The 12,022-nt window shown below is 46.0% G+C and overlaps 1 protein-coding gene across 2 annotated transcripts in view; it reads right to left on the bottom strand.

Annotated features, from left to right (window-relative positions):
- Positions 1-11,653, bottom strand: part of LOC127632853 (calcium/calmodulin-dependent protein kinase type 1-like) — a 76,150-nt gene extending 64,497 nt beyond the window's left edge. The window contains exon 1 of one of the 2 annotated variants that reach the window (XM_052111662.1): positions 11,524-11,653. Coding sequence is in view for 1 of the 2 variants with exons in the window: in XM_052111661.1 (XP_051967621.1) it covers positions 746-756 (11 nt within the window). In the remaining variant the exon portion in view is untranslated. Of the gene's footprint in view, positions 1-745; positions 855-11,523 lie in introns of those variants that run through there. The other variant, XM_052111661.1, reaches the window with a different exon arrangement.
- Between the last annotated feature and the right edge of the window lie 369 nt (positions 11,654-12,022).

Genomic DNA, 12,022 nt, shown 5'->3' on the forward strand with positions numbered 1-12,022 from the left:
TGTCCCACAGACTTTTTGTACAGAGTATTTCTAATGTTTTTACAAACACAAGTCAAATTTATGTCTACATTATATATTTTCTATGGTAATAGACAGCATTCCACAGATGCTGTCAAGAGAGCTTGTAGTGAACCCATAATATACCTTTAAATGCTGGAATTCTGAGTTGGGCAAGCTTAAGACAGCCATTAACAGCCAAGAAAGAGTGCAGGAAAGTAGATGAGATGCCCGGGCTGACATCTAACATGGACACATGCAGAGGACAGGGAAGACACTATATCCCATTCCATGGATAAAACCCATTTTCAATTTGAAAAACACCAGAACATCCATACAAATCCTTGAACTTCTAAACTTGAGCCATTGCTACCAAGGCAAGCAAAATATAACATACACCAGAGATCCAAAGACATCCCAAATATCAGGCAAGAATTTTTAAGAGATGTATACATGGGCACTTTATCTTAACTAATGCCTGTTAAGTATTTGCATAACTACACATGCAGGTCCAGCAATAGAAAGGGTTACAATTCATCATTTGTTTGAGTGGAGCCACATACATGTCAGGAAATAGAGTAGAAGGTCTCTAAACTAACCCACAGAGGAGAATCAAACAGAGGAGAGTATCAAAAGGCAAGCTTGAAGGATTTAAAACAGACACATCCATACACAATGCTACCATCTAGATCATCATGCAACATTCAAAATGGATTGAGTTCATCAGACAGAAGGTGGAAATACTCACTGGTTTCCCATGGCTGCTCAGAAAAGGACAGAAGAGATACAGAGAGACAGCTAAACCTTCTGGCAGGTTGGACTTTAAGCGTCAAACAAAGAACAATTTATGTTGATAGAGTTTGCCATGGCCCTTTTTAACCACAAATTGTACTTCCTCTTTTAAGGTGAATGCTTTAACCACAGCACAACTCACTCAGGAAGTAGAGAGCTTATGTATTCATTACAGTAACCATATGTAGCAAGTCTTTTCTCGCCCTAAATAGACTTCACTACAGGCTTTGCAAAAACAGGCTGCATGATTGACTGTCACTCTTAATGCTTGTCCTGTTCCAAAACTAACAATTCATCACAACTAAATCAGCAGGGTGATCTCATTTGAATTTGTAGGTATTCTTACATAAAGTTATGTTTCTGAATGACTGGATGGACATTGAAAAACGTATACAATATTAATTTAAATTGTAAAATGTACAACTTTAGAACTTTACCATGTGTTTCACTCATTTGCTGATGTGTCCTGTCACAATGGTTCCAACCAGCCTTAGGAAACCACATTTATCAGAACAGAATGTTCTGATAAATTATTCTTTAATTTAAATGTTTTATCATTTGTGTTTCTAATATAGTAAATGTGAATAAATGGGTTATGTCTGCTGTACTGTTTTTGAATTATTTATTTTGTTTATAGCTGTAAAACAAAAACAAATGAACAAATAATATCAGCTGTCCGGTTTGCCTATGCACTGTTTGACATCTCACACATTGTGTGTGTTTGTGTGTGTGTGTGTGTGTGTGTGTTAGGGATGGGCATTTTGGTCATTTTGTCTACTCGAGTACTCGTCGAGTACTCAAGGGGCAATTACATGTTCATAACTGTATATATAATAATATATCTGACAAACATCTATGGCTGCTGCATTGCGTCTTGTTGTTCCAGTGTATCGTCTATTAATTATTATAAGCTGTTATAAAATAGTATGTTACAAATTGTACAAAAGATTGCATAAGCAATATATAATGCATCATATTTTGTCATTATGTGAAGATCCGCTACCCAACTCTGAAAGAATGGGCACAACGCGCGTCTGTCTGTTCTTCCTTCAGAATACCATAGTAATCTTAGTAAGTGCACACCAGTTCTTTTTAATGACTGTCTGAACAGTATATTTCCAAGTAACAGGAGATGCCATAACCATTGAGTTTTAATATGCATGTTAAGTTGAAGTTCAGTTTTGAAGATGCTGCATTTTGTTCCATTTAACTGTGCACTGTCTGTTTGAAACACTCGCCTGCTGTACACTGCCACACGCGCCTGGTGTGTGTGTGTGTATGTGTGTGTGTGATAGTGTGTGTGTGTCCAAATGTTCACTCTTGTGAGGAAAGCCGCAATGCTCTGTATTGTTGTTGCTGTGATTCATGAAGCGTTCTGTTCAACTCGGAGAGTCTGAATTTCCACCTTTCAACTGAAGAAAGTGCAATGGAAATGACACTTTATATTGGATATATAACTTGGAAATCATCATTAACTTCATCGAGATGCAGGTGTCTGTTATGTCACGCAGGGTAGGGAGGTTTAGTCAGTGACAATCATTCACATTTATTGAATAATATTGAGTAAAAGTTCTTACATTACATGATAATAAAGCATGTTTAGCAAACACGTGTGTGTGTGTGTGTATGTGTGTGTGTGTGTGTGTGTGTGTGTGTGTGTGTGTGTGTGTGTGTGTGTGTGTGTGTGTGTGTGTGTGTGTGACAAGCGCTAATGTAAACAGTCTTGGCTGCGTGCATGGATAATCGCTCTCGATCAGCATGTTTTCACTCTGAGTACATGAGTTTTAATCTATTATCGTGGTGCTTTTGTGATTATATTGTTTGATGATGATTGTATTATATGCCTGAAAAGACTGTTTGAGTTGCTTTTTGTGTTAATGAAAACCTCATCTGCACCTAATAAGTAGACGTGGCTGGGTGCATGGGAAGATAGCGTTTATATGATGGCTGTGTATATACAAGCTGTGAACTGTTATCATGGAACTTTGGTGACAATTTGACAAAATAAGCATATTATGTGCTTGAAAAGACTCTTTGAGTAGCTGTTTGTTGACAACCGCTACTAATGCAAACAAATGGCAGCACATATCGGAGGAGGATTGTGTTTGATGTACTGACAGTCCCAATAAGAGCTGTAAACATTTTATCATGTAAACGTATTCTGTGATTTAAAAGACTATATGAGTAACTGTTTGAGTGCATATAAATAACAGACGCTTGACCAGCGCAGCCTGTGTCAGCGTGAAAGCCGATTTGAATCTGGAACCTTGTAACGTAACTGGCTGTTGCAGAAACACGTTGTGCGACGCTACTCTGCAGGGCCCAGTTATTAACCATAAAAGGATTCATTATAAATACAATAAAATCATCCAATGAACTCCATCCATTTAATATACTATAAACCTTAAAGGATTCTTAAAAAAATTTAATCTCAAAAGATATTCATAAAAGAATAGTTTTTGGTTTAGTGGCTATTACATTGATATTGTACATATCAGTCAGTGTCTATCCGAATGTTTAAAAATGTATGTATGCTAGAACTACACTTGACAAATTAATACATACAAATACTAATAAATTCACACTGAAATCAGATATGCCAGCTAGCTTTTTTTAATGTTGTGAGCTATATTCGCAGTGATCGCTTAAACATGGGCAAGATGCTTACAAAACACAAATGCCATATGGCTGCTTGCGACAATCACCCCATCAAGTGCGGCCTTCAAATTTTATTTTCTGACCGTTCAAGATACAGTTCAGATCTTAATTACTGTACCATAATTGCTTTGACTGATACTGTTACAGACAAAATATTGTATTTTTGTTGCATTTTTAAAGCTCTGAAAATGATCTGCATGGCAATTTGAATGGCTTCCATTCATGCCTACAACTGCATGGTCTACTTGGATCAAGAGGGAAGTGAATAATGCGGGAAAGCACAAGGAAGTCCAGTTACCGCTTAGTTGCTGTTGTAGAACAATTATAATGCAGCTGCAACATTATTTCCTTCTACATTAGAGAAGTGCACAAATGACTGAGCAAACTAGATGGTAAACAAATGAGAAAGATTGAAAGGATACTACATATAAACAGCCCTAATATTAACTTGTCTACACATCACTGTTACATTCTGACAGTCTGAAAGTTCACAACGGCTGATAACAGCTTGATCTCTATTAGTCCACCAGCTTAACTGAGCAAACAATCATATATTAACTACATCCAATCATGACCGAGTTTATTGAATGCTAAAAATGTCTCATCCATAAAAAATGTTGCAGCAAAAACAAACATCCAATGACATTGACATTGACATCCAATGACAAATAATGACATTGTCTGCGTGTAAAAGCAGTAGCATATAAGAAGAAAGTTAGAAAACAGCACAAGATTGCAAGAAATAAATGCTGATTGGGCACACATTGGTTCCACATTCAACTTGACTGACTGGTTGAAAAAGCAACAGATGCTAAGTGTAATAGATATAAGGGAACATTGAAGAAAACGTATCGGTTACCTAACGTAACCTCGGTTCTCTCTAGATGAGGGAACGAGTATTGCGTAAGCTAGCTTACGCTACGGGAAAGATTCATCTTTTCTGAGATATTGAAGCCAAAAAATTATCCTTAATTTTTGTATCCATTGTCAACGCAGTGCGGCAGCTGCAGACCTTGAGCGGGCTAGCTAGCGAGCTCATAGGTTGCTCTGTGGCAACTGCTGCAGCCTATAGACGAGCTTGGGCGAACTCGCATCCAATGAGAGGCGTCCAGCGCTCACTGCATCAAAGCCCGCCAAAATGGGCGTGACTAGAGTGCATATAAGCGTAGTTCGTAGGCTGGAACCCTGGTTTTCATTGACTGAAGCGAAAAGTCGCCGTGGCGCGAAGCACGGCCGGCTACGCAATACTCGTTCCCTCATCTAGAGAGAACCGAGGTTACGTTAGGTAACCGATACGTTCTCTTACGAGAGGTTCTCTCGTATTACGTAAGCTAGCTTACGCTACGGGAACCCATTGTCAACGCCGTCGCGCCAAGCATCCACTGTATGAGCCCCAGGGAATTAAGGGGGGACCCGGGGGAGCCCTTATGAGTGGGGAAATAATATTTGGCCGGCAAGAATGCGGGTCATTGATTGTGTAATACATAAGCACATAGTGGGAAGGGAACGACACAGCGGCGGTGCCGGTCTGTGTGGAATGTTTCCCATCAGTGCAGCTCACCAGGGGAGCTGTAGCGTATTAAACCGCTAGTAGTTTTGCCTGCAGAGCGGGCACTTCCATATTGTAAAATCTGACAAAGGTGGAGGGGGAAGTCCATCCCGCTGCCACACATATGTCGTGAATGGAAATCCCGCTGGACCATGTCCACGAGGATGCCATGCCTCTAGTGGAGTGTGCCCTAATGCCCAACGGGCATGGCAGGTCTTTTGACGCGTATGCAGCAGCAATAGCGTCCACTATCCATCTAGATAGTGTCTGTTTCGATGCGGCGAGACCTTTGGTGCGCCCTCGAACTAAACGAAAAGCTGCTCGAGCGCCTGAAAGCAGCGGAGCGCGCAGTATACAATCTCAGTGCTCTGACCGGGCAAAGGAGATTGGCGTCGCGTCGCTATCGGATGCTGGCAGCCCGATAGGGAAATGACCTGTGCTCTGAAAGGAGTACCGATCACCTTGGGAACATAGCCGTGTCTAGGCTTTAAAATGACCTTGGAGTCACTTGGTCCAAACTCAAGACACGCAGCTGACAGACAGCGCGTGAAGGTCTCCCACACGCTTGACTGATGACAGGGCAGTCAGAAAACCGCTTTGAGTGAAAGGTATTTCAAATCCACGGATTGAAGTGGTTCGAAAGGGGGCTTTCATAGTTTCGAGAACTATAGAAAGATCCCAGATAGGAACCGATGGGGGCGCTGGGGTTCATCCTTCTAGCTCCCCTGAGGAAGCGGATGACCAGCTCCTTTTACCCCATGACTGGCCGTGCAGGGGTTCAGCGAACGCCGCAACGGCCGCCACATACACTTTGAGCGTGGATGGGGATCTGCCCTTATCCAGCAGCTCTTGTAGAAATACGAGCAGCGACGACACCCCACATGTCCGCGGGTCCAGGTCTCTGTCGGTGCACCATTTTGAGAACACAGACCATTTTGACGCATAGAGTCTTCTCGTGGAAGGGGCTCTAGCGTGTATGATGGTGTTTATTACTCCTTCTGGCAGAGCGACGGGTAGTCGCTGATCACCCACGCATGCAGCCCAGCTCTGGGTGGGGATGCCAGATTGTGCCGCGAGCTTGAGAGAGGAGATCTGCTCTCACTGGGATGGGCCACGGCACTGTCAGTGACAGCTGCGTAAGCTCCGGGAACCATGTCTGATTCTCCCAACGCGGGCTATGAGGAGCACCGAGTGACGCTGCTTCCCTGATCCTCTGCATTACCTGTGGCAATAGCGAGACGGGAGGGAAGGCGTAAGCGGGCGCCTGGGCCAGTCCTGGGCCAGCTGCGTCCTCGCTCGAGAAAAATATTGGGCAGTGAGAGTTCTCTTTGGACGCAAAGAGGTCTATCTCTGCTCTGCCGAATAGGTGCCATAACGTCTGGACTGTTTGAGCGTGCAGGGACCATTCCCCTGGGGGAATATTGTCTCTGGACAGTCTGTCCGGGCCGTCGTTCAGGTGGCCTGGCACGCGCGTCGCCCTCAGCGAGCGCAGGTGGCACTGGGACCAACTCAGTATGCGCTTTGTCAGATGGAAGAGGTTCCTGGATCTGACACCGCCCTGACGGTTTAGGTAGGATACCACAGATCTGTTGTCCGAACGGACCAGGACGTGGTGACCCTGAATGACCGGGAGAAAGCGCACGAGCACGTACTCGACCGCTATCATTTCCAGACAATTTATGTGAAGGAGCTTTTCCTGAACTGACCATAGGCCGAAAACCGGAGAGCCCTCGCGAGACCGCGCCCCAACCCGTGTTGGACGCCGTCTGTCGAGATGACTTTTCGGCGAGATACAGCTCCCATTGTCACTCCCCGCTGATACCATTCGGCCACTGTCCAGGGCTGCAGAGCTGATATACAGGTCTGAGTCACCTTGATGGGCTGGCGGCCTGTGGCCCAAGCCCGGCGAGACGCGTGGTGTTTAGCCAATGCTGAAGCAGGCGATGTGCAGTAAACCCAGCTGAAGTACTGCTGCGGCTGAGGCCATGTAACCTAGCACTCTCTGGAATTTCTTCAGAGGTGTGAGGCTGTTCATCTGAAAAGATGCAGCTAGTCGCTGAACACGGCGTGCGCGCTGTGTAGATAAGCGAGCCGCCATTGCCACGGAGTCTAGTTCTATTCCCAGGAAGGAAATGGTCTGACTGGGCTGTAGTGAGCTCTTGGTCCAATTGACTGCAAGACCCAAACTGTTCAGATGGCTGAGGAGAACTGCTCTGTGAGACAGAAGCTCCATATGTGACTGAGCCATAATCAGCCAGTCGTCCAAATAGTTCAGAATTCGCAAACCCTGACTCCGCAGGGGTGCGAGCGCCGCATCCATGCACTTCGTGAAAGTACGGGTGCTAAGGACAGGCCGAACGGAAGGACGGTGTATTGATAAACCTGGCCGTCGGCGTAATCTCAAGAATGGCCTGTGACGGGATTTATCTGAATCTGAAAGTATGCATCTTTCAGATCGAGAGAAATAAACCAGTCCCCTGGCGCATCATGCGCGAGGAGTTTCCTGATTGTAAGCATTTTGAACGGTCTTTTGCAAGCACCTTGTTCAAAACCCTGATATCTAATATGGGTCTGAGGCCGCCGTCTTTCTTGGGAACAAGAAAATAACGGCTGTAAAGCCCCGACTCGCTCAGAGAGGGTGGCACTTTTCTATGGCCCTTTTGCACAGAAGGCTTGCTATTTCTGAACGAAGCATGCACGCTGCTTCCGTGTTCACAGTGGTTTCGAGCCGCTCTGAAGCGAGGGGGCAGCGATCGAACTGTAGCAAATAGCCCTGTTGTATTGTGCTTAACACCCACTTGGATATCCCTGGAATAGCTTCCCACGCTTTGAAGCGTAACGCTAGAGGGTGAATGGCCAATTCGCTCTGATTGCCGCACACAGAGCGCTGAACAGGATGTGTGAGCGCGTTTAGTGTGTTCATGCATGATTGCTCGCAGACAGCATGAACAGGCTGTTTTGTGAGTGACTTCCCGATTGGAATGAATGGGGAAAGAGTCACATCTGTTACGTGATGCGCAAGCATAGTCAAGGGCACGGGACTTACACACAGAGGAATGGTTGCTGGCCGTGTAACAGAGCGGGCAGAGAATGGGCGCACGACGCATTTGTGGGCGCATTTATTGACTCTAGCGCTCGAGCGGTTCGTAACCGCTTTATGTGAGCGTGCTCTGGTGGGGACACGAGACATGCAGTGCTTGTGTGCAGAAGTGAACACTGGATTGTGGGCACATTTTCTACACATAGGGCTGGTCGTGTGACAGAGCGGGCAGAGAATGGGCGCACGCACGCATTTGTGGGCGCCTTCATTGACGGTGGTCCGGCCGCGGCGGGACTGAGCCGTCGTTTGTTCAACAAAGTTAGGAAGACTTCGGTTGCTCTGGTTTCAGCGTTACCTTAAATCGAGGCCCGCGGGGGGGCGGCGGTCTGCGGCGGCTGTCGGAGCGCGATCGAGGGCGGCCGCCCTGTCGACGCTGAGAAGTCTGAGTTTGTTGAACTGGGCGCTGTGAAGAGGCTCGTGCAGGAGGCTGATCACGTGAGCGGCCTGCAGAGGAGCTAGCGCGACGCGGCAGGAAGAGGTTCATGGCTTGGGTGGCTTTCTGGACTTCTGAGAAGCGGTCAACAATGCCACTCACCGCGGAGCCGAAGAGACCGGTCGGAGAGAGCGGTGCGTTGAGGAACGTGGAGCGCTCTGCTTCTCCCATGTCGGCTAGTGTTAGCCATAAGTGTCTCTCGGTCACAGTCAGCGAGGCCATGCACTTCCCTAGAGCTTGGGCTGCAGCTTTGGTAGCCGAAGGGCGAGGTCTGTTGCGCCAGTAGATCAGTAACAGCCTCTGGGTGCCTGCCTTTCTCATCCCACTCCCGAAGAAGGTCTGCTTGTAGGATCTGTAAAACGGCCATTGAGTGCAGAGCAGATGCGGCTTGGCCGGCTGCGGAATAGGCGCGGCCAACATAGGTGGAAGTCGCTCTGCAGGCCTTAGACAGGAGCACAGGCTTGGAACGCCATCTCGCGGAGGGCGGACAAAGGTGTGCTGCTACCGAGTCCTCGACCGGGGAGATGGAGGAGTAGCCTCTCTCAGTGGCGCCGTCCACCGACGCAAGAGAGGTGGAGACGTGGGAACGGGTCCTGGCTGAAAAAGGAGCGTTCCACGACTTTGCAAGCTCCGTATGTAATTCCGGCAGGAAGGGAGCGGCCTGGGCCGCGGGTGTAGAGCGGCGATGGCTTTGAAGAAAGCAGCCGTCGAGTCTGTTGGGTGCCTGCTCAGGGGGCGGTGACCACTCGAGCCCGAGGCGGTCGACGGCCTGTGTGAGGAGGCGTGTTAACTCCCCTTCGACTCCGGCGCGGGTCCTGCTGGATTCCTGGGCCGAGGAGGAGGCTTGGGAGCCTGTCCACTCCTCGCTGTCCGAAGCCATGATGGAACAGCGGCCCTTATCCTCCGCCTCGTCATCCGAGATGGCAGCAGTGCGGCCGCTCGGCGGCAACTGCGCGTCCCGGGGGGGGCGGGAGCGGGGCATCTTGAAAAAGACGCTCGTACTCTTTTGTGAATAGTTCGTGAGAACTAGCTTGCTGAATAAAAGGATACATCGTCGGATGGCGTAGCTCGCAGGATGGCTGAAGGTGGCTGAGATGGCCGGCTTCTTCTAGCGCTGTCCACGCTTGCTAGATGCCCCTCGAACGGCGACGCGGCTTCCAGGTCAGCGATGCGAAGAGCTTCGCTGAAGAGATGAAAATCAGGGTTCCAGCCTACGAACTACGCTTATATGCACTCTAGTCACGCCCATTTTGGCGGGCTTTGATGCAGTGAGCGCGCGGACGCTTCTTATTGGATGCGAGTTCGCCCAAGCTCGTCTATAGGCTGCAGCAGTTGCCACAGAGCAACCTATGAGCTCGCTAGCTAGCCCGCTCAAGGTCTGCAGCTGCCGCACTGCGTTGACAATGGATACAAAAATTAAGGATAATTTTTTGGCTTCAATATCTCAGAAAAGATGAATCTTTCCCGTAGCGTAAGCTAGCTTACGCAATACGAGAGAACCTCTCGTAAGAGAACAACAATATTTTCTCTCTGACCCTTAAAATTAAAAGGGCTTTTTTCTGCTTCTGTGCCTTTAAGATGTCTATGAAAACACTTCCTTCGCATGTGAAATGAGATACAGAGCTTTGGTACACGCCTATACACTAATGTTGCGTCTGAGAACACCATCAATTGATTTTAATGGGGATGCTGCTTGAATCACAAGGAAATGGAGGGCAAACACAACAGTTTTAACTTGTGCAGCAATGCACTCAGATGTAAGCATCCGTTAAACAATGAGGATTCCAGCTGCGCTTTCGGAAAAAACAATTTGGTGTACACCCTAAAAACGAATCTTACACTTGCTATTAGTCAAACGCTCCCTCAAAGCTTTCTCTAGTATGTTGGCACTTCCTGCAAGCTGCAGGTTTTCTCTCGAGTCCAAAACAAACTAGAACTGCTACATCCTTCATTAAAACAGTGATAACCTTGTGACAGTTTCTCAAAACATGTCATACATAAATGTGTCACTCAAATTAATAAAATCACACTGAAACGATAGGGATTTCGTTTAGAATTAACCTCAGGTACTCCTTTCTAATGTTGGGATTCTTCAGAAGGATATGCATAGTGGCAGGTGCTACACACAGCCAGGACAGCAATTTTCAGTTTGGCCAGTTTTCCCTATTTTACTCTTATCATTAGTCCTTCTGGTGTTTAGGAATAATAGTTTCTATCCACCTTTCTCCTTATTACCTCACCATGACTAAGCCAGCCAAATTTCTGAACAAATGTGGGTAGTTACAGTATGTGTTCATGTATTTGCTATTAAGTTATATTTATTTAGCAAAGTTGCAGAAGTTTGTATTTTTAACCGTTTTTGCAGTTTAGTTTTAATAAACTGATCTTTTACTGGGGAGGAAGTTTTGAGTTCTGAAAGTTCTATATCATTAATCTTTTATCAACAAATAAAAACAAAACAAAACAAAAACTCTCGTTTCAAATCTCACCCTTTCAAGATTGTATCAACCCCTCAGCTGTCAAAGTTTCAGTGTTTCCTAACCCTTTACAGAATGTTTTGTGGTAAACCACATCCACCCTCTTGACTGACACGAGATTTCCCTCGCGCACTACACCTACAGCGCGCACAAAAAAAGACTCCTCCGAACAGCACGCGCAGATGTTCTTCATAGCCCGTCATTAAATCAACTGGGATTGCCACGAATAATACAGACAACCAGCACTAATGCACATTAAAACAGACTGTAATCTCTTAATCTAAAGGAGTAGGATACATTTGCAAAGTGCATACTCAGAATTTATAAACAAAAAGTTAGGTTGCAATCACAGATAATTTGACATAAATGTATAATAACAGCATTATAGGCTATTGCAAGGTTATAATCGCTTCATTACCAGCGAAGCGAACAGCAGCAATAAATCGACCACGCACGCCTGTCCTCCACATTTCCGTTTTAAATAAAGTGAAAGTTAATATGCGGTGGATGTTCATACCTGTGTATCGTAGAGGTGCAGAGGCGCGTCTCGTGTGCCGTCTGTGTAATTTGAACGCTGGACGATCGTAGTAGCCTCCGCCGCTGAGATCTGGTTCATATGCTTGAACCAGTATCAGCTCCCTTCTTACGTCACTGCGCCTCTAAAGCTCTCCGCCAATCAGATCTAAGAGACCGCTGACTCTCAGGTGATGGGGGTGGGGTTACGAATAAGTTGGTATTCATAAATTTGTATTTTATAGCAGTCATCTAACGTCCTTATTCCACAGAGCTCAGGATGATCAGAATAATTTTGTGTAAGAGGCATTTGATTCTGCGATAAATATGATACATTCTTCATTCTCCCTATTTGCACATTGAAGTAAAAGTGTGTTTTGATATACTCCATATATAGGCTACATGTGCCCATATGCGAACACACAATCATTTAGAAAATAGCCATCCATCGTTTTTATTTATTAATTACAACTTTTTTTTACTTTAGGACACTTTTTAAAGAT

The sequence above is a fragment of the Xyrauchen texanus genome, chromosome 39 (assembly GCF_025860055.1).
Source record: "Xyrauchen texanus isolate HMW12.3.18 chromosome 39, RBS_HiC_50CHRs, whole genome shotgun sequence".
NCBI classification, from domain to species: domain Eukaryota; kingdom Metazoa; phylum Chordata; class Actinopteri; order Cypriniformes; family Catostomidae; genus Xyrauchen; species Xyrauchen texanus.